The sequence below is a fragment of the Pelophylax lessonae genome (genome assembly GCF_965119305.1).
Source record: "Pelophylax lessonae genome assembly, chromosome: 5".
Classification (NCBI taxonomy): domain Eukaryota; kingdom Metazoa; phylum Chordata; class Amphibia; order Anura; family Ranidae; genus Pelophylax; species Pelophylax lessonae.
This window is the reverse complement of record NC_138772.1, coordinates 416,569,442-416,592,719: the sequence shown is the minus strand read 5'-3', so window position 1 is coordinate 416,592,719 and position 23,278 is coordinate 416,569,442. Positions and strand designations below refer to the sequence as shown.

Here is a 23,278-nt window from a genome sequence, read left to right as displayed (position 1 = left end):
CTATTGATGTCAGTTAGTGTACCTCCCAGCTGCGTCGTCTAGCGCCAGATTGCCTGCCACACAATCAGTCGCACTACAAGTTGATTTTCCCAAGACATGTAGCAGAATACACTTTGGCCTACATTTATGGAGAAATTCGATTTTTTTACATTTTTTTTATTGGATAGGTTTTATAACAAAGTAGAAAATCTTTTTTTTTTTTTTTCAAAATTTTCGATCTTTTTTTGTTAATATAGCAAAAAAAAAAACCCAGTGGTGAACAAATACCACCAAAATAAAGCTCTGTTTGTGTGAAAAAGATGATAAAAATTCAATTTGTGTTCAGTGTTGCATGATCATGCAATTACTAGCGAAGTTAGTGCAGTGCTGAATAGCAAAAATACATTGGTCATGAAGGGAGTAAAACCTTTAAGAGCTCAAGTGGTTAAAATGTTAGAATTTTTAAAATAAATTCTCTTTTTGTATTTGTTTCTACTCAGAATCTTGAGGTGAAGCAAATGAAGAAAGGGGGAGGCTGGCGTAAGGACATAAACACAGCATCACAGGGTTGGTATCCTGTGCAGAAAATTAACTGTGCAAGACGAAAATTAGACGGTGTAAATCCAAGGGAAATCACATGGTAAGTACTAAAGTATATATTCACAATCTATCTTATATTTTATATTCAAATTACACCAGCTGAGTATTCTAGTCCTTCCTTCCCACATCTTTATTTTACCATAATGGACTGTAGCTCCCTTTTTCAATGCCATATTTGTGACTAGCAAAGGGTATGCCTTGTGGTTGGGGATTAAGAAGTATAAATATTGTGTAGAACTTGTTGAACAGGTGACTGAATCATTATACTAGAGTGCAGAAGATACTGTATACAAAAGTAGGGGTAAAATAATGAGTTGTGTAAGGTAGTGGCTAATATATCAGAGCTGAATCTAAATCCTGGCAGATGTCAGGTGTGTAGAGGAAGCAGCAAGACAGTGGCTAGAAATAATTTTTTCTTCAAGGAGGTTTGGGAACTTGAAAACTGTGAATCTAAGAATATCTGCAGCAGTCTGGGGCCAAATAATATGCAGAAATTATGATAAAAAATGACAGTAGTAGTAGGCAGGAAGCAAAGGATAAATGGTGATTGGAGAAACCAATATGAGAGCCCAACCAGGAGCACAAGCATATACAGTGCCTTGAAAAAGTATTCATACCCCTTGAAATTATACACATTTTGTTATGTTAAAACCAAAAATGTAAATGTATTTTATTGGGTTTTTATGTGATTGACCAACATAAAGTGGCACATAATTGTGAAGTGGAAGGAAAATAATAAATGTTTTTCTTTTACGCCCTCTGACAGTCGCCGCCCACTCATACAATCTGCACGTCTGGGTATTGGCCTTCTCCACAGGAGTAAGCTAGGCAGAAGATTTTGTTAGAATATTCACAAAACTTTGTATAGACACACCTACAGGGGGCTGTCCCTATGGTCAATACCCCCAGATAGCCTCATTCCCAATTCAGGTCGCTGCTGCCTAGCTTAGGAGTAGGCTGGCTTTTCCCTGGCTGGGGCTGCGGTCTCAGCCTTTTTCTTCTTTTTATTTTCTCTCTAGAAAAGTATTTTTTTCTTTTAAAAGATAGCTTTTTATTTGTTCCTGCGCTTAGTTAGTCGGACTTCGGAAGACTACAGCGTTTGCGGAGCTGGGAATCGCACTGCTTATTCTAAAGCCTTACGGAATCCCAGCCTGCCATCGAGCCTTAGCAGGTTGTTGGTATGCCCAGGCCTCGCAAACGACTATGTCCCTGACCTCAGGGTCGAGCCTGCAAAGTTGTTCTCTTTGCCGGGATGTCTCAACTGCGGTACGCCAACGTGTTGCTAGCGTCCCCTTCGGCTGATGGCTTCCTGTCACAGAGCGGTGCCCACGTTTTCACTGGACCGGGGAGTACCATGCTACCCCTCTGTCTCTGACATTGTCTGTCGGGGTGTGTATGTGGGCCCTCTGTTTTATGGGGATGGCAGTTCGGTATTGGTTCTGTGATGTCCCCCTCATGTCTGTAGGTGCGGTCCCTTCCCGGTCCCTGCGGGGGCGCTGTGGTGGTTCCACCGCTGTATGGGAGGGTTTCAGGGGTCTCCTATGCCCCTGAGGTGCTTGTGCACCTATATGGGGACCAGTACATGGTGTGTGGGGGCCGCAATCGGCACGAAACCGAGCGGCAGGCTGTTTGGCCTCATAGTGAGGGCAGCAGCCATTTTCTGCTATGCTGTTGGCGCCGATCGGGCGCCATCTTCAGTGTGGGCAAAATGTCCTTATGTGGACGGCGGCCATTTTCCCAGAGCTTTTCCCATAGACTTGTATTGGCAACCATTTTTTTGTAGTGGATGGGGAGGTAAAATGGCGCTGCCAGATGTAGTGTCTCAATCAGTAAAAGTGGTGAATTAGGTGCGGTATAGGATTTGAAGTTTAAATTCAATAAACCAATGACTAAAAACAATAAATAGTGCAATATAGAAATACACAATAATAAATATTGATGAATAAATGCACAATAATAAATATTAGTGAATAAGTGCAAAATGGTGACAGTGACCGTATAAAATATAATATATAATATAAAATATAATATATGATGTGACCATATAAATATATAGGTGAGTATTATAAAAATCAAGTGGTAAAGATATAGTAAAAATTAGTGTGATCAAAAATAAACGTGAAAAAACTAGCCAATTTACTAGGTGTAGCCAATTTGGTTGGCGAGGAAATAAATATTATAAAGTGATCTGAGAAGAAAAAAGGATCTCAGATATACTAATTCAGTGTAACAGGTGAATGAGTAATAAAGGTGAACTAGATATTAAATATACACATGTAATATATATATATATATATATATATATATATATATATATATATATATATATATATATATATATAATTAAATGTGAATAATCCCATAAAAAAGTTCATGTAAAATGGTAAATATAGGAAAACATCCTATTTTAAAAAGTCTTGTGAAAGTTCATAAACAAGTGAATGAAACTTCAGGGAGATTTGAAAAAAGTGAATTCCGAGGTGGTCCAAAGAACGCGGGTGCTGGGTGAGGAAAACAGTGCTCCCCTCTTGATAACTTCCCGCACTCACCAGAGGGCAGCACCCCTACAGGGGTAACCAGCGTATAAGGTTTTAGAATAGAGCCCTCAGCCAGGCAGGTCCCGCACTCCACTCTCGTCAAGGGTTAAACACGATTACACTCTCCCATAGGTATATACATATATTGTAGGCGGTATATCCTCATATAAATAATGTATCCATCAACAGTGTAGGCAGATTCCAGACAATGCAAAGAAGAGAAACTCCATATAGTGAAGTACTGTATAAAACTTGTTAGTTTATTAACCCCCTCCCATCCGCGCTACAGCCTATATACGGCTGCAGCACGGACTTGAATTTTCGGGAGGCCGTTTTTAAACGTCCTCCAGTGACGCCCCCCCCCCCCCCCCCCCCCCCCGCGCGCGCTCCCGCGAGCGCGCATCGGGGAGAATCTGTGTCGGCCGTGTCCCTTGGACACGGCCGATCACAGATCGTGGTGAATGGCCAATCACAGCGGCCATTCACCACCAGATCAAGCCGTCCAATGAGAGATGATCTCATATGTAAACATATGAGATCATCTCTCATCGCCGGCGCTCCTTCCTCACACAGACACTGCAGTGTGAGGAAGGAGGGGGAGCCGACAGCCGCTGGGGACACAGACAAATGTAATCAGGGCACTGATCACCAGTGCCCTGATTACTGAAGGTAAAAAAACCACACACATTGCCCCCCCATCAGTGCCCGCCATCAGTGCCCCCATCAATGCCCACAATCAGTGCCCATAGTGCTGCCAGTCAGTGCCCATCAGTGCCTGCTCATCTAGGCACTGATGAGCACTGACTGGCAGCACTATGGGCACTGAGTGTGGGCACTGATGGTGCTGCCCATCAGTGCTCATCAGTGCCGCTCATCAGTGCCGCCCATCAGTGCTCATCAGTGCCACCCGTCAGTGTCCATCAGTGCCACCTGCCAGTGCCCATCAGTGCCGCCTATCAGTGCCCATCAGTGCCGCCCATCAGTGCCACCTCTCAGTGCCCAGCAGTGCCACCTGTCAGTGCCCAGCAGTGCCGCCTATCAGTGCCGCCTATCAATGCCGCCTATCAGTGCTCATCAGTGCGGCATATTAGTACCTCCTCATCAGTGCCCATAAGTGCCACCTCATCAGTGCCCATAAGTGCCACCTCATCAGTGCCCATAAGTGCCACCTCATCAGTGCCCATCAGTGCAGCCTATCAGTGCCCATCAGTGCAGCCTCATCAGCGCACATCAGTGAGGGAGAAAAATTTATTTTCAAAATTTACTCGCAGAAAATAAGAAAAACTTTTTTTTTTCAAAATTTTCTGTCTTTTTTCTTTTTTTTTGTAAAAAATAAAAAAACCCAGAGGTGATTAAATACCACCAAAAAAAAAGCTCTGTTTGTGTGAAAAAAATGATAAAAATTTCATATGGGTACAGTGTAGCATGACCGCACAATTGTCATTTAAAGTGTGCGAGCGCTGAAAGCTGAAAATTGGCCTGGATGGGAAGGGTGTTTAAGTGCACAGTAGGCAAGTGGTTATTAAAAATTCAAAGTACTCTCATTTAAAATCAATGGACTGTGAACACAGATAATAGGGGCCGCAAACCCCTCGTACAGCGGTAGTTTCCGGGACACTGTGCGTTCCAGCGACCGGATCTGCGTCTCACTAAGGCGGGACTGACAACTACACTCTACGCGTTTCGTCATCAATGACGTCATCAGGAGCAGCGTCAAGTCACGTCAGGTCCACTCTTATTATACTAGTGGGTTACCTGGCAACCGGAATAAGGCTTATACAACAAAATGAGTAACGGCCAATGGATAAATGTTATGACCGGCAGTCACTTGTTGCCGGGCAGAAAAATGGTATGCAAATTTCGGAATAAACAGCTTTAATTTTAAAAAATAGCATAATTTATTGCTGGGCAGAATTTAAAACCAGAATGAGGAAGTCCGAGTAATCTTCAAAGGTCACATAAAGGAAATAGCCTGTATAATTTGTGCATGCAAATAATAAATAGATATGGACAATCTAAATAGTATATTAACAAATTTGGGGTATAAATATATATATATATATATATATATATATATATATATATATATATATATATATATATTACCACACTCCTCTTTACGTTCTTACGTTCCTAGAAGGGGTGTTTAAATCTATTTGAAGTTGTGACAATTTGGTATATAGATAATATAAATATCGAAAAATTACAGACACATATATATATATATATATATATATATATATATATATATAATTTAAACATAAGAAATATATATGAAAATTAGATGTAAAAAATACGGATAAGTATAAAAATTAATAAATCTCATAGGTAGGTAATATTAGTGGGGGAAGGTATGATCCAAAAAATGATTTAAAAATTAATAAACCATTCCTGTGGACATGTAACCCCTTTCAAATCTTTATACAATATCAGCAAAGATATATAATATTAATAGTACGCAGAGAATGTAGTAGGAGATTGCATTTAAACTGAATGAACACCAATCAAATATATATGTGTCTTAAACCATATTATGTCACCAATGCATCATATGCTGAGAGTCATAGTAATTTAATGTTAGGTTTATGTATAAATTAATAAATATCTGTAGATGGATACTAGAGATGGTGTAAGCAGCATAAAAGGTATATATATATATATATATATATATATATATATATATATATATATATATATATATATAAATAATATGTTAAATATCATGATAGGAATTATATGGAGGATATAGAAATCACGTGTTATGAAATAAAATCATCATGTATTGTGACATAGGAGATCAATAGTTAATATTTAAAACTGATATAAAAAACATAAATATATATATATATATATATATATATATATATATATATATATGTAAAAAATAAAAAATTGAAAAAATGTATATGTAAAAAACAAAGTGACACTAATAACTGTAAAAGGCCCAATAAAAAATCAGAGATAAAACAGTTCAGGTCTATATCAAGGTTGAGTCCTCCAGGTTGGAGAGACTCAAGTTGGTAGATCCATCTTGTCTCGTTTTGAGATATCTTATTAGTTTTATTCTCTCCTCTCCAATGTTCCTTAATTGTGTCTATACCGTAAAATACTAGGCCTTTTGGATTACGATTATGTACGTCCCGAAAATGTTTAGACAGGCTGTGCTTTGGAAAGCCATTCTTAATATTGCCTATGTGTTCTCTTATACGAACTAGTAGAGGCCTGGTAGTCCTGCCAACATATTGTAGCTTGCACGGACATTCGATAATGTAAGTAACGTGTGTACTATGGCAAGTAATCAGATTTCTGATCTGAAAGATCCTTTTATTCACATTGGATTTAAATTGTGTGTTTTTTTTCTCTTGTGCAGGATTATTTTTACAGGCCAGGCATTTGCGACATCGAATAAAGCCCTTCATATCCGGGAATATTTTAACCTGTTTTGGTGGCGTTGCGGGGGGGGGGGGACGCAACATTACTCCATATTTTTTGGTCCTGCCCGAAACTTTCAATATATTGGTCTGAGGTTAGAGTGATTGTTCAAAAGTTTACGGAATATTCTATTCAGGAGGACCCGGCTCTTTTTTTGCTTCATCCATCAGATATTCCTATACAGCGATATGAAAAATCGGTGGTGCGCCATCTAATTAATGCAGCTAAGGCATGTATCCCTGTATTGTGGAAAAGTTTATGTCCTCCTACGGTAAAGGACTGGCTTATCTATTAATAAGATGAAGGAATTGGTGTTGACATCACATTGTAAACGGGAGCTATATTGTGAGACCTGGGAACATTTTTATTTTGTCGGACGAGGGTGCTGCCCTGTTGCATTCATGAATGAAGATGGTGGGTTGGACTCCCCAGGTAGGGACGATTTTCTGGCCTCTCTTGGCCTTTCATACCCCTTTTTGTTTTTTTTGTTTTGTTTTGTTTCTTGTTTTGTTTTTTGCTTTGTTTTGTTTTGTTCGGTTTTGTTTTTGTTTAGTTTTTGTTTGTCTTGTCCTAATAAATGAGGGGCAAACATGGAATGGACGGGCAACCTGAGGGTTTATCTTACTGCCAGTTATGATTATATGTTGTGGGAAGGTATATAAAGTTAATGTAACCTTCTTGTGGGAGTTTATGGAGGGGGCAGTGAGGATATAAATTACTTTTTAGGGTGACCTGTTTTTTTTTTTTATGATGGATTGGCTGTTATGTATTCATTTTTGTTCCGTTGTATGCCCTTTTGTGTTCTAAAAATAAAGTTATATTTGAAAAAAAAAAAAGCTGTTTTTCCAAAATTTGCATACCATTTTTCTGCCCTGCAACAAGTGACTAACGATCATAACATTTATCCATTGGCCGTTACTCATTTTGTTGTATAAGCCTTATTCCAGTTGCCAGGTAACCCGCTAGTATAATAAGAGTGGACCTGACGTGACTTGACGCTGCTCCTGATGACGTCATTGATGACAAAACGCGTAGAACGTAGTTACGTCAGTTCCGCCTGAGTGAGACGCAGATCCAGTCGCTGGAACGCACAGCGTCCCGGAAACTACCGCTGTACGAGGGGTTTGCGGTCCCTATTATCTGTGTTCAGTCCATTGATTTTAAATGGGATTACTTTGAATTTGTATTAATAAACTAACATGTTTTATACAGTACTATATTACTGTACTATTACTGTACTATTACTGTACTATACTCCAATATTACAGTACTATATAGAGTTTCTCTTCTTTGCATTGTCTGGAATCTGCCTACACTGTTGATGGATACATTATTTATATGAGGATATACCGCCTACAATATATGTATATACCTATGGGAGAGTGTAATCGTGTTTAACCCTTGACGAGAGTGGAGTGCGGGACCTGCCTGGCTGAGGGCTCTATTCTAAAACCTTATACGCTGGTTACCCCTGTAGGATCTAATTTTCGGATCTCCTGTGGTGGCTCCAGTTTCCGGCTCTGAAGGAATGCAAGTCCTTTCGTCTGTTGCTATGGACTGTGGTCACCACGGACGCCAGCCTGTGGAGTTCTGGGCAAGTTGTCTGCCCAGGGCACTTGGTTGGAGGGGGAGTCCTCTCTGCCGATAAATTGTTTGGAACTGCGGGCAATCAGGCTCTGTTTGCTCCGTTGTTCAGATCGTCTTCGGGGCTGCCCAGTGCGTGTGCAGACGGACAACGCTAATGCGGTGGCTTACATCAATCACCAAGGGGGCACCAGGAGTGCCCGGGCGTCCAAGGAAGTGGCGGAGATTCTGTCCTGGGCCGAGACGCAGGTCCCGGCGATTTCGGCAGTTCACATTCCAGGTGTGGAGAACTGGCAGGCGGACTATCTGAGTGGCCAGACCCTGTACCAAGGGGAATGGTCCCTACACCCAGAGGTGTTTCAGATGCTGTGTGCACGGTGGGGATCCCTGGACGTGGATCTGTTCCCGTCTTGTCTCAACAACAAGGTGGGAAGGTTCGTGGCACGAACGTGCGACCCTCTGGCGGACGCCTCGGACGCGTTGGTGGTGCCTTGGAATCGGTATCGGCTGATTTATGCCTTTCCCCAAGTTCAGTTGTTGTCCAGATTCCTTCGCAGGTTGGTCTCGGAACCGAGGTTGGTGATTCTGGTGGCCCCAGACTGGCCGCGCCCCGGTCTTGGTACGCGGACATCATGCAACTGGTCGTCAAGCCTCCCTGGTGGCTTCCGCTAAGAGACGATCTTCTATCTCAAGGGCCGATCTTCCATCCTGCTTTACAGTCGCTGGCTTTGACGGCGTGGCTGTTGAAAGCCAGGTCTTGAGAGACAGAGGTCTCTCGTCGGCTGTCATTCCTACCTTGCTCAAGGCCAGGAAGGCCGCCTCAGGTAAGATTTATTATCGTACCTGGAAGGCTTATTTCGCCTGGTGCGAGTCGCAGGGGTTCCATCTACGCTCCTTTTCGGTGGCCAGAGTGTTGGCTTTCCTGCAAACTGTTGTGGAGCAGCGTCTTGCGCTGACCACTATTAAGGGCCAGTTGTCTGCGCTGGCCATTCTTTTTCAGCGCCCTTTGGCGTCAAATTCCTTGATCCGCACCTTCATTCAAGGGGTGCGTCATCTGGCTCCCCCTAGGAGGGTACCCTTGCCTCCTTAGGACCTGAATTTGGTTCTGTCCATTTTGCAACGTCCTCCCTTTGGGAACATCCGGGAGATTCCTCTGCTGGTGCTGCCACGGAAAGTTGCCTTTCTGGTGGCGATCACATCTGCTCGCAGAGTGTCGGAGTTGGCGGCCCTGTCTTGCCGCTCCCCCTATCTGGTTGTTCATAGGGATAAAGTGGTCTTGCGACCTCATCGGTCCTTTCTTCCGAAGGTGGTTTCGGACTTCCATCTCAACGAGGATATTGTCTTGCCTTCGCTGTGTGCGAAGCCTAAGCATCCTAAGGAGTTTGCCTTACATTCCTTGGATGTGGTATGGGCGATCAGGGTTTACCTGTCGTCTACTGAATCCTTCAGAAAGTCGGATTGTCTTTTTGTCCTTCCTGAGGGACCTGGAAAGGGTACGGCTGCGTCTGCGGCAACCATTTCAAAATGGGATTCAATTAGGGATCATGTTCCTCCTTTCCCTGTCACAGCGCACTGTACCAGAGCGATAAGTACGTCTTGGGCCTTCCGCCATCAGGCATCGGTGACCTGGTCGTCTGTGCATACCTTTACAAGATTTTACAAACTTGATGTCTTGGCATCAGCGGATGCCTCTTTTGGCCCCAAAGTTTTGAGTGCGGCAGTGCCTTAGTGGAGACAGGGTAGTTTTGGCCTGTCTCCTCCTGTTGGGGGTTTTTCCCTTGTTTGTTTTGTTTTCCTGGGCTTTCGCTCCTGTTGAGATTTCTTGTTGCCCAGTGTTTACCTTTCTGGTTCAAAAAAGGTTCTTTTCTCTGACCTGGGTGCTGCGTTGCCTTTCTTGACGGTTACGTTTTCCCACCCCTCACATCTACACTGCTTTGGGACGTCCCAGATAGTATGAGTGGGCGGCGACTGTCAGAGGACGTAAGAGAAAATAGAATTTTTGTAAGAACTTACCATAAAAATTATTTTCTCTGAGTCCTCTGACAGTCGCTGCCCCCCACCCCTCTTTTGGGGTTCATGGATCTCTATACTGCTTGCTACCAAAATGAATTGGGAATGAGGCTAGCTGGGGGTATTGACCATAGGGACAGCCCCCTGTAGGTGTGTCTATACAAAGTTTTGTGAATATTATAACTAAATCTTCTGCCTAGCTTAATCCTGTGGAGAAGGCCAATACCCAGACGTGCAGATTGTATGAGTGGGCGGCGACTGTCAGAGGACTCTTTTTTTTTTTTTTTTTACAAAAAAAATCTGAAAACTGTCACATTCATTTGTATTTAGCCCCTTTTACTCTGATACCCCTAGCTAAATTCTAGTGCAACCAATTGCCTTCAGAAGTCACCTATTTAGTAAATAGAGTCAATCTGTGTGTAATTTAATCTCAGTATAAATACAGCTGTTCTGTCTGTGAAGCCCTCAGAAGTTTTTTTAGAGAACCTTAGTGAACAAGCAGCATCATGAAGGCCATTATGAAGGTTGTGGAGAATGTTAAGGCAAGGTTAGGTTATAAAAAAAATCCCCAAATAATATCTCCCAGTGCACTGTTTAATCCATCATCCAAAAATGGAAACCGTATGGCACAACTGCAAACCTACCAAGACATGGCCGTCCACCTAAACTGACACACCGGGCAAGGAGAGCATTAATCCGAGAACGAGCCAAGAGGCCCATGGTGTCAGGGTGCCAGAAGACCAGACCACACTGGGATGCAGGTAAAAAAAAGCAGTTTATTGGAGCAAACAACAAGAAACGCACAGCGAGAGTGAGTAATGCCTCGTTTCCACTGAGCGGAACGGTTCGGGTCGGTACAGTTTGGGAGGGTTAGAATGGTCCGGTCTATTCAGGTGAGCGTTTCCACTGCAAGTCGGGCCACCAGGGACCATGCGGGGTTTACACCAAATGAGGTGTTTGTTTTGCTCTTTCATTTGACGTGAGCATTGAAGTTTTCCTGTCCGCCAATCAGTGGAATCTATTGTGTGACGCCAGTAGCTCCGCCCTAACCATACCGTACCATTTCCTATGGCCCTACATCTGAAGCAGGACCAGGAATGGTGCAGTTTGGTTCGGTTGTATGGGCCACTTTCATAATGGAAACACTCAAAATAGCGTACCGAACCGATCCGAACCGTTCCGCTCAGTGGAAACAAGGCATAAGTGAGAGCAGGGACAAGCCGGGGTCAAGTCCAGAAGCGGAAAGTCATCCAAGCCGGGGTCGAGTCCAGAAGCGGGTAGTCTTCCGATGCAGGGTCGTCTGATGATGCAGGGTCGAGAGCCTGGAGAGTCGTCAGCCAAGCCAGGTCATACACGGAGGAACACAGAGAACAGAAGGCTGCTAGCAGAGATGCACAAACGCAAGGGAAAGGACTGCAACCAATCAGGTGATGGATATAGTCAGGTGTGCAGCATCAACACTGTGCGACACCCAGGCAGCAGGCAAGTGATGATGCAATCAGTCTATAAGAGGCAGCAGTCTGCACATGTCCAAGATGGCTGCCAACTGGAGGGCAAGGTAAGACCTTGACAGTACCCTCCCCTCAATGGCCCCTCCTCCGCGGAGCTAAAAAAAACGGTTTCTGTGGAAATCGAGCATGGAAAACGCAGGGAAGGGCGGGAGCATGAACATCAGTGGTGGGAACCCAGGAGTGCTCCTCAGGACCATAACCCTTCCAGTGCATCAGGTATTGAACCAGACCTCAGAACAGTCGAGAATCCAAGATGCTGCTAACCTCATACTCATGATTGCCCACAGGAATGGGATGAGGGCGAGGAAGTGAAGAAGTATAGCGATTGCAAACCAGTGGCTTCAAAAGTGACACGTGAAAGACATTGGAGATACGCATGCCAGGGGAAAGACCAAGGGCATAGGCCACTGGGTTCACCTTAGGGAGGATGCGAAAAGGCCCAACAAAATGGGGTGCCGGTTTTGGAGTGGTCACCCTGAGGTTGAGATTACAGGTCGACAGCCCTCTCCCTGACCTGGTACAAAGGAGCAGATAAACATCTCCAGTCTGCCTGGAGCTTCTGACGCTATGCAGAGACCAGTAAAGACACCTAAATCTGCACCCAAGAGGAATGGAGGGCATGAAGATGATCCTCCACAGCTGGGATGTCCTGTGGTGGGAATGACTCCGGCAACACAGCGGGCTGGAACCCATAATTGGCCCATGAGTGGAGACATTCCGGAAGACGAGTTGATGGCAGAGTTCCTTGCAAACTTTGCCCAGGGTAGCAGATCAACCCAATTGTCCTAATAGTCAGAGATATAGCAGTGGAGAAATTGCTCCTGAGCTTGGTTGGAACGCTCAGCGGCACCATTGGACTGCGGATGGTAGGCCGAGGAGAAGGAGAGTGAAATACCCAACTGGGAGCAAAAGGCGCACCAGAACCTGGAGACAAACTGGCTCCCACGGTCCAAGACAATCTCCTTAAGCAACCCGTGTAAACCGAAGACCTCCCTGGCAAACACAGAGGCAAGCTACTGAGCGGTAGGCAGCCACTTAAACTGAACACAGTGACACATTTTGGAGAACAGGTCGACAAACATGAGGATAACCGTGTAACCTCGAGATGCGGGAAGTTCCGCAATAAAATCCATGGCCAGGTGAGACCAGGGACGCTCCCCATTGGGCATGGCATGCAGTAGGCCAAAGGGAAGGTGCCGAGCTGGGCACAGACCGACCAAGCAGCCACATACACAGCAACATCAGTGCGGAGAGATGGCCAACAGAACTGATGGGAAATAGCCCAGGACATCTGGTTCTTACCAGGATCACCAGCAGTTTTGGAATTGTGGTACATGCACAACAGTTTGATGCGTAACCCCTTAGGTACAACACATTTGCTAGCAGGTCTCTCTATGGGAGCATAAGGTTGGGCAGCCAAGATCTGTTCCCCAAGAGGAGAGGTTAAGTTGGTGCGGATGGCAGCTAGGATATGATCTGAAGGTATGATTGGATGTCGGCACAGAGTCCTCCCTGGACAACTCAGAATACTGGCGAGACAAGGCATCAACCTTAACATTCATGGAGTCGGGCATATAGGAGACCACATAGTTAAAACAAGACAAGAATAAGACCCATCTGGCCTGACTGGGTGTGAGCCTCTTGACGTCCGAGAGATACGTCAGATTCTTATGATCAGTGAGAATGAGAATTGGAACCACAGAACCTTCAAGCAAGTGTCTCCACTCTTTGAGAGCCAGGATTATGGCCTAGAGCTCTCTGTCTCCAATCTTGTAATTACATTCAGCACCAGGAGACAGCTTCTTGGAGTAAAACCCACAAGGAAGTAAGGGTCCATCAGGTGTCTGACGCTGAGACAGGAGGGCACCTACTCACGTCTCAGACGCATCCACCTCTAGGACAAAGGGCAAACCAGGATTGGGACAAGACAGAATGGGAGCCGAAACAAAAGCAGACTTGAGGGCCTCGAAAGCTTGGATCCAGGCATCCAATTGGAGCAGACATCCAATTGTGGGAATCGCTGCCCTTCTTGGTCGGATTGGAGATAGGTTTGGCCAAAGAGGAAAAGTTCCTGATAAATTTCCGATAGTAGTTGGCAAACCCAAGGAAACACTGAATGGAACGGAGACCACTGGGGCGGGGCTATTGTAGAATAGCCAAAACCTTCTGAGGGTCCATGGTGACCCCTTCAGCAGAAATTATGTAGCCCAAGAAGGCAAACTGAGACAGGTGGAATTCACATTTCTCAAGCTTACAGAAAAGCCCATTCTCACATAACCATTCCAGCACCCGTCTCACATCCAGGTAGTGTGATTCAATGGAGTCCAAGTAAATCAAGATGTCGTCCAAATAGACTACCACGGATTGCTACAACATATCACAAAAGACATCATTGCTGAACTCCTGGAAGATAACAGGCGCATTGCACAAGCCAAAGGGCATCACCAGAGATTCGTAATGACCGGTTCTTGTATTCAACACGGTCTTCCACTCATCACCCTCCTTGAACCTTATGAGCTTATACACGGCCCTTAGGTCAAGCTTGATAAAGACTGTTGCTCACTTGAGGCGGTCGAACAATTCAGTAATCAACAGAATCAGGTATGCATTCTTGACCGTGATGCACTCACCCCCCTTTTTCTTTACGAAGAAAAGGCCGGCACCCGCTGGAGAAGTGGACCTGCAAATGTGCCCCCGGGCAAGCGCATCCGCAACTTACTCCTCCATGGGCTTATTCTTAGCAACCAAGAGAGGATAAACCCTGCCACAAGGAGGAATGGCACCAGGTTGCAAGTCTATGGCACAATCATACAGACGAAGAGGAGGAAGAGTACTAGCACACACCTTGTCAAATACATCTTGATACTCACGATATTCAGTAGGCAACACTGAATCTGAAGAGGTACAAAGTACCTTAACAGGTCCACGGATAGAAACTGCGCCACACTGTGGAGACCAAGAGAGGATCTCGACCAACTGCCAACCAAAAGTCGGATTGTGTGGGGACGAAATAACCTGGAAACAAGTCGACTCTCTGTGAACAGCCCCCATCGCCATATCAACCAGAAAAGTCTCATGGGTAACCTGTGGCGGTTGTAGGGGTCTGCCATCAATCGCCTCAATAACTAGTGAAGACACATGAGGCTGCTAGGGTATGGAATTTGCAGTGGTAAACGTACTGTCAATAAAATAACCGCCAGCACCAGAGTCTACCAAGAGTAACCACTGAACCTGCTGCCCAGGAGAGGACGACTGTGATTAGCGGTTTATCCTTATGGGAAAACGGGGACGAGGAAATTCCACCTAAGATCTACCCCCGACAGGACCTTAGGTGCGAGCGCTTCCTGGAAGGGTTGGACAAGATTTCAGGAAATGCCCACCAAGATCACAATACAGGGACCAGCCCTCCCTCCTACTAATGGCCTACTCCGCCTCGGAAAGCTGGGTTCACAGCCAGACGCACCATCCACAGGAGGCATGGGAGGTTGAGAGAGGAATGGGTGGGAAAGAAAACGTAGGAACCAGTCTGGTAGGAGGCCTCCGCAGGTGCTCCTTAAATGATGGTCTCTCCCTGAGCCTGGTATCGATCAAAAATCAGGAAGGAAATGAGAGCTTGGAGCTTGTCAGGGAGATCCTTGGCTGCAATCATGTCCTTCAATGCATCAGAGAGACCATGAGTGAAGACAGTCACCAGAGCCATATTATTCCATTCCACCTCTGCTGCCAGGGTACGAAATTCAATGGCATACTCGGAAACGGTTCATATACCGTGTTGAATGGACAGGAGCAGCTTTGCAGCAGAGGCAGAGCGAGCAGGCACATCGAATACCCTACGAAAGGAGGCAACAAAACTCAGGTGATCAAGTATCACATGATTATCATTCTCCCATAAGGGATTCGCCCAGGCCAAGGCCTTGTCCGAGAGCAACGAGATTAGGAAGCCCACCTTGGACCTGTCAGAAGGAAACGCCTGAGGAACCATCTCATAATAAATGCCCACTTGGTTTAGGAAGCCACAACACTGACTCGGTTCACCCCCATAGCGCTGCAGAAGGGGGGCTGAACCAATCATCCCTCTAGTAACAGCGACTCCAGCTGCAATTGCAGGAGCAGCAACAGCTGCAACAACAGGATGAACCACCAGCCTAGCAGCACCAGGAATAAGGTGCGCTGTGCATGCAAGCAACATCTGCAATGCCTGAGTGAACTGACCCAAAAGGTGATCTTGTTGATCGAGCCTGGTAACCAGCCTGGGGAGTAAAGGGGGAACCTGCATCACCAGGATTCATGGACCTTGCATACTGTCCGGGTGCCAGGAAACCAGACCACACGGGAATGCAGGTAAAATAAAGCAGTTTATTGGAGCAAACAACAATAAACGCACAGCAAGAGTGAGAGCAGGAACAAGAAGGGGTCAAGTCCAGAAGTGGGTAGTCATCCAAGCCTGGGTCAAGTCCAGAAGCGGGTCATCTGCCGATGCAGAGTTAAGAGCCAGGAGAGTCATCAGCCAAGCCAGGTCATACACGGAGGAACACGGAGAAAAGAAGACTGCTAGCAGAGATGCACCTTGGAGCACAAACGCAAGGGCAAGGACTGCAACCCATCAGGTAATAGATTTTGTCAGGTGTGCAGTATCAACACTGTGTGACACCCAGGCAGCAGGCAAGTGATGATGCAATCAGAGTTAACCAGTTAAGCCCCGGAAGATTTTACCCCCATTCCGACCAGGGGGTTTTTTGCGATTCGGCACTGCGTGACTTTAATGGACAATTGCGCGGTCGTGCAACACTGTACCTAAACAAATTTGACGTCCTTTTTTTCCCACAAACAGAGCTTTCTTTTGGTGGTATTTGATCACCTGTGCGATTTTTACTTTTTGCGCTATAAACAAAAAAAGAGCGTCAATTTTGCAAAAATAACAATATTTTTCACATTTTTTTATATGAAATTCCCCTAAAAAAATGTAAAAATCAACATTTTTTAACATTTTAGGCCAATTTGTTTTATGCTACATATGTTTGGTAAAAAAAAAATCGCAAAAAGCGTATTTTGATTGGTTTGCACAAAAGTTATTGCGTTTACTAACTAAGGGAAAGATTTTTGTCATTTTTGGTGTTGTTTTTTTTTTTTAATGCGTAATGGCGGCGATCTGCGTTTTTTTTTTTTTTGCTGTACTGCGACATTGCGGCGGACAGATCGGACCCTTGACTGACATTTTTGACACTTTTGGGGTTACCAGTGACATTACTGCAGTAATCAGTGCTATATATATGCACTGTTACTGCAAAATTACACTGGCAGGGAAGGGGTTAACTTTATTGGGGGAGGAGGGGTTAAGTGTGTCCCTAGGGGCGTGCTTCTAACTGTGATTGGACATGGCTACTGGTGTAGGAACAGTGATCAACGGTCCTACATAGTAGAACCGTATGATCACTATTCCTACACAGGGGAGAATGACAGGCGGCTTGTTTACATTAGTCGCCTGCCTTTCTCCCTCTCCACCGACGATTGCCGAGTGACCGGCAGACATCGGGTCCGCCGGTCACACGCACGGACTTCCTAGGGAACGAGGCGGGGCGGTCGCGCGTCTCCGTGGGCGCGCGCTCACCCGCTATTGGCTCATAAGCAACTGACAGGCAAGTGACGTACCCATACGTCACTTTGCCTGGCCGGGGCTGACCGCCGCAGTATATGTACTTGCGGCGGTCGGCAACCGGTTAATAAGAGGCAGCAGTCTGCACATGTCCAAGATGGCTGCAAACAGGAGGGCAAGGTAAGACCTTGACACATGGTAACGCTGGAGGAGCTGCATTCACAGCTCAGGTGGGAGAATCTGTCCACAGGACAACTATTTGTCGTGCACTCCACAAATCTGGCATTTATGGAAGAGTGGCAAGACGAAAGACATTGTTGAAAGAAAGCCATAAGAAGTCCCGTTTGCGAGAAGCCATGTGGGGGACACAGCAAACATGTGGAAGAAGATGCTCTGGTCAGATGAGACCAAAATTGAACTTTTTGGCCTAAAAAGCAAAATGCTATGTGTGGCGGAAAACTTACACTGCACATCATCCTGAACACGGTAATATGTCATCTTGCAAATGCGGCCAGACTTTGTATACCCCTTTTACTGGAAAAAACAAACATCTCCAACAATAGCAGGTTGGGTTCAGAAAATAGAGGAAATAAACAAAATGGAGGATTTAGTAATGACAGCTCAACATAAGAGGGAAAAATATATAGAGACGTGGGGAGCATGGAATCTATTTAGCTTATCGAGAGAATGTATAGCACTACTAGATTGAAAAATTGAATGGAAGTATGATGTAAGCGTTGAGTATTTTTCTTTGGGTAGAGGTAACATTTGCCCGCCAGGAAATGGAAGGGATCAATATTCTTCTCCCCCCCCCCCCCCCCTTTTTTCTTTTTTTTTCCTTTTCCCCTCTTTCCTTCCCCTCCGGGTTTTGTTTTTTGTTTTTTTTTTTGGGGGGAGGGGGGGTTTGAGGGTTGTTTATGTAGGTATAATATATGGGAAGAGACTGTACTATGTGTAGCCTTATCATGAAGACAAGTTGGTTGTATAGGAATAGAAGTAGGGTACTGCAGATAAATTGGGATAAGAGATTGTGATTGTTATATATTTGTATTAAAAACGATGTAAGAACCCTACTTTTTCCTACATTGTTAAATTACATGATTATAATGTATACTTTTGTTGTACAGACTTATCTCAAAACCTTAATAACATTGATGTGTAAAAAAAAAATAAAAATTATATACATCTATCGCCTAGTTTGTAGACGTGATAACTTTTGCACAAACCAGTCAATATACACTTATTGGATTTCTTTTTTACCAAAAACATGTAGCAGAATACATATTGGCCTAAATTAATGAAAACATTTGATTTTTCAAAACATTTTTGCCGCCGGGCACCTGCGATCTCTCCCTGCTGAGAGAGAACACCGGTCAGCTGTTGTAAACACAAGACTATTGTTCTCTCTGAAATGATCACAGAACGCCTGTAATCCTTCTATATAGGAATACAGGTCTATGTGATCATTTCACAAGTCCTTCCCCCCACAGTTAGAAAACACTCCCCTAGGCTCACATTTAACCCTTTGATCACCCCTACGTTAACCCCTTCCCTGCCAGTGTCATTATTACAGTAACAGTGCATATTTTTAGCACTGATTTACTGTAGCAATGTCACTGGTCCCCCCAAAAGTGTCAAAAATATCAGTTAGGGGTCCAATCTGTCTGCCGCAATGTCACAGTCCCGCTAAAAATCGCTGAACGCCGCCATTACTAGTAAAAATAAATAAATAAATAAATAGAAATGACATAAATCTTTCCCCTAGTTTGTAGACGCAATAACTTTTGCGCAAACAAATCAAAATACGCTTATTGTGATTACCAAAAATATGTAGCAGAATACAAATTGGCCTGAAAGGATGAAAAAAATTTGATTTTTAATTTTTTTTTTTTTTTTTTTAGCAGAAAAATTTTGTTTTTGTTGTTTTTTTTTTTCCAGAATTGTTGCTATTTTTTTGTTTATAGTGCAAAAAAAATCACACAGGTGACCAAATACCACCAAATGAAAGCTCTACTTGTAGTAAAAAAAAAAAGGACATAAATTTTATTTGGGTACAGCATCACACGACCGCGCAATTGTCCGTTAAACTTACGCAGTGCTGTATCGCAAAAAATGGCCTGGTCATTAAGGGGGGCAAATCCTTCCGGTCCAGAAGTGGTGAAGGGGGGTAAACATCAATTCACATAAAATATGTGAGATCACCAGAAAAGGCGCTGATCCACTAAACAGTCCCAACTTGCTGTGATGTGCATCTATCACAATCTATCATATTCATTTGTTTGAATACAGATACATTCGTTCCTCTGGTTATTAAGAGGTATTAGCGCTGCTAGTGCTTATATATAGGCTCATATACGCACCTGTTATCATGTGCATCTATCAATTCATGGTCGTTGCAGCTCCTCCAATTATCCACTGGGTGGCGGACTTGATCAAAAACACAACTGCAGATGAGAGACAAATAGCGCACAGCCGACCTCGAGTAGTAATGTTTAATAAGAGACACACAGCACAAAACTATACAATTGCACTCACATTTTCAATCTCAAAGACAGGCCCATCTGCAAGAGCCTTCTTCCCCTCTCCCTCTCGGATGGTCTACGGTCCGCCCTGCAGCTCACATCCAGCTCGGGACACCGCTGCTACCAGCCCGTCCGTCTACGTCTTCCTCCGGTCAATAGATTACTGTCACCTTGAGGCTAGGCAGGTGGTAGATGCATGCTTTTGTTTATCCCTTGCTGGAATATGTAGCTTGAAGGCCAAAAAAGAAACAATTGCAATCAGGTCAGCTGCTGGTCAAAAAAAAAAAAAAAACAGCAGCTGACCTGATTACAATTGTTTCTTTTTTGGCCTGCAGGCTACATATTCCAGCAAGGGATAAACAAAAGCATGCATCTACCACCTACCTAGTCTCAAGGTGACAGTAATCTATTGACCGGAGGAAGACGGACGGGCTGGTAGCAGCAGTGTCCCGAGCTGGATGTGAGCGGCAGGGCGGACCGTAGGCCATCCGAGAGGGAGAGGGGGAGGGGGAGAAGGCTCTTGCAGATGCGCCTGTCTTTGAGATGGAAAATGTGAGTGCAATTGTATAGTTTTGTGCTGTGTGTCTCTTATTAAACGTTACTACTCGAGGTCGGCTGTGCGCTATTTGTCTCCTATCTGCAGTTGTGTTTAAGGGGGGTAAAACCTTTCCGGTCCTTAAGTGATTAAGAAAGCCACTATGAGGCCATTGATTAAAAAAAGGACGGGTGAAAAGGCAGTCACTAACAGGGTGGAAGCCGGGCTGTCAAATAAGCCGTTGACAAATTTCAATCTGCCTTTAGAAAAATGAATGCCATGCGGCACCGACAATGGGACAGTTATCCACTGTCTGGGAAGCAACCTTGCTGGATGTTTTTAAAAGCAGATACAAGACACGTTTATTCACCAAGCCTTATTACACCTAAAAAATACTTGTCAAATTGGCATTGAGATCATTGAAGAGATGTACTTGGGTCCCTATAGAAAAAAAAGCTATAGAAATATTATTATTAGGAACAAGTCAGAGTGGCCCTGAATGTTAATGTGAGACTAGCATGGTCTCAGAATTCGGAGCTTGTACTGCTGCCCACACCCATAATGTTGTCAGTCTCATCAACAGCAATATGCGATTAGGTCAGCAAATCTTCTTTTCCTAGTAACAATTTTCCAAAATGACTTGTTAATTTAAAGCAGAATGGTTTTGTAATGTGTGCACAAAGGTTGTCTGTATTGATGAATATCCTATGTCTGGATCATTGCTGTATAGTGTAAAAATCTGTTTAATTTATACTAAAATGCACATCTAGCACTGTACTTCCGGCACTTTTATTATTTATCGCCCTACTCTCCCCTTGTATTTCACAGAATACCCTGTATTCTGAAAACAGTTCTGTGAACGCTCATATACCTGGTGGGTTTGAAGTCTGCTTTCCCATATATAGTCCTGCTAATTATACTTCTAATGTCTGTTTATAAAAAGAAATTTGTATACATAGTCAGGAAAACACTTAAAGAGAAGCTCCAGGCTCCTTCATAAAATAATAAAAGTCAGCAGCTACAAATACTGTAGCTGCTTACTTTTAATTTTCGGGACACAAATCTAGCAGTGTCTTAACCAGACAATTTTTCAATCGGCTTAGGCTGCTGCTGCCGCCATTTTGGGTAAGGGAAACCGGCAGTGAAGCCGCAAGGCTTCACAGCTGGTTCCCTAATGCGCAAGTATGAAATGCACCATACTTTGTGAATAACCAGGCGGCAGGGGAAGGACGAGGGGGGCCGAACTTCCAGGTGACTTCGCCGCTGCAAAGTCATTTGAAAGTGGGAGCGGGTACCTGTCAAAACCAGGTACCCACTCCCGCCCTTCCCCCCTGAAAGGTGCAAATGTGGCAGGGGAGGGGGGGGGGGAGGCAAACAAGCGGAGCTTCCCCTTTTGGGTGGAGCTCCACTTTATGTCTTGTTCAGTCATCATTACTAGAAGTTTCATTGTTTACCCCTTGGAGCCTAAGCCTTTTTTTGACATATGTTGCTTACATGATAAATTCAGTATTCTTTGCTAGAAAATTACTTCGAACCCCCAAACATTATATATATATATATTTTTTTTTTTAACAGAGACCCTAGAGAATAAAATGGCGATCATTGCAATATTTTATGTCACACGGTATTTGCGCAGCAATAGAAGGGCAATAGAAGAAAGTAGGGGAGCTGCACAGAGACCTTTTTCAGGCCTGTACTGCATTGCTTAGGATTGAATTTGTTGCTGGAAATACATGCAGTTTGTCCTGTGCTACCCTGACAAGTTTGTTATATTTTGCAGTGAAGAATTGCGGTTGGGACATGAAACATCTACGTTTTACAAAGGTTTTCAGACTGTCGCACGAGGAGAAAAAGAATATAATATCCGGGCCAATAAAGAAGCTGAAGGACTTTCTGAAGAAAAACAAGTGCAGTGTCTAATAGATCAGGCCACAGATCCTAACATCCTTGGCAGAACTTGGAAAGGGTGGGAGCCTTGGATTTAAAACCAAGATACATCTTAGGGTCCTTTCACACGGCCGTTCCGTGTGTCCGCAAATCATCCAATCCGTTTGCGGATATAATGTAAGTGAATGGCACTGCGGGTGTCAGCGGAATACTATCCGCTGACACCCGATTTTCCTCCTGTCAGTTCTGTTCCGTTTTTACGAATGGAACAGAACCCCATTTTTCCTTCTGTGTAAAAAACGGAAAGGAAGGAAAATCGGATGTCAGTGGTGTCATCCGCTGACATCCGCAGTGCCATATACTTACATTATTTCTGCATATCATCCGCAAACGGATGGGATGATATGCGGGCACACGGAGAGGATGACAGAAATGTCATCCGCTCCGTGGAAAAAAAAAAAAAAAAGTCCCGCAGCGGACCTTTCACACGGAGCGGCTGTGTGAAAGGAGCCTAATGCTCACCTTCCATAGCATGACATTTAATATTTCATGTTTATTTCAGTGATTTCAGTTTCACAAGCACTAGTAAGGTTCCAACCGATCCAATCCCTATACCAAGGATAAAGTTAGAGCAAATTTTAAGTAATTATTATGTATTTTAAAAGCATGATCCTTACCCTGTCAGTCAAATTATTTTTATATACAATGACTTAAAGCTGAATGTTCTATGTTACTGTTCACTTTAAATAGTATGTTTGGGCCAAGTTGGTCTAAACAAACTATTTTTATAACCAAGCTATTCTGCCGCTGTAAGGACTGCATCGTACAGTTGTTGCAGAATTGAGTCAGGCTTATTGCTTCTTCAGGGAAAGCTTTATATTTTTCTCAATGAATAAATGCCTTGATTGAGGAGGGGTGGGCAAGTGACATCACAATTTCCACCCTGGCCAATAAATGGTATTTTCATTGATAAAAATACAAGGATAGCTCTGAATGGCTGTGAAGCACTCAGCCTAGCTCAATTTTGTTCCAGCAGAGGATGGGAATGAACCTCAGATGCTGCCGGAAAACACAGCGCTACATACTGT

The 23,278-nt window shown here is 44.1% G+C and overlaps 1 protein-coding gene across 1 annotated transcript in view; it reads left to right on the top strand.

Moving 5' to 3' along the window:
* Positions 1 to 22,304, top strand: part of PRKDC (protein kinase, DNA-activated, catalytic subunit) — a 1,165,045-nt gene extending 1,142,741 nt beyond the window's left edge. The window contains exons 85-86 of the mRNA XM_082258689.1: positions 480 to 619; positions 22,084 to 22,304. Of these exons, the coding sequence (XP_082114815.1) occupies positions 480 to 619; positions 22,084 to 22,288 (345 nt within the window). The 3' untranslated portion in view covers positions 22,289 to 22,304. The remainder of the gene's footprint in view (positions 1 to 479; positions 620 to 22,083) is intronic.
* Positions 22,305 to 23,278: the final 974 nt, after the last annotated feature.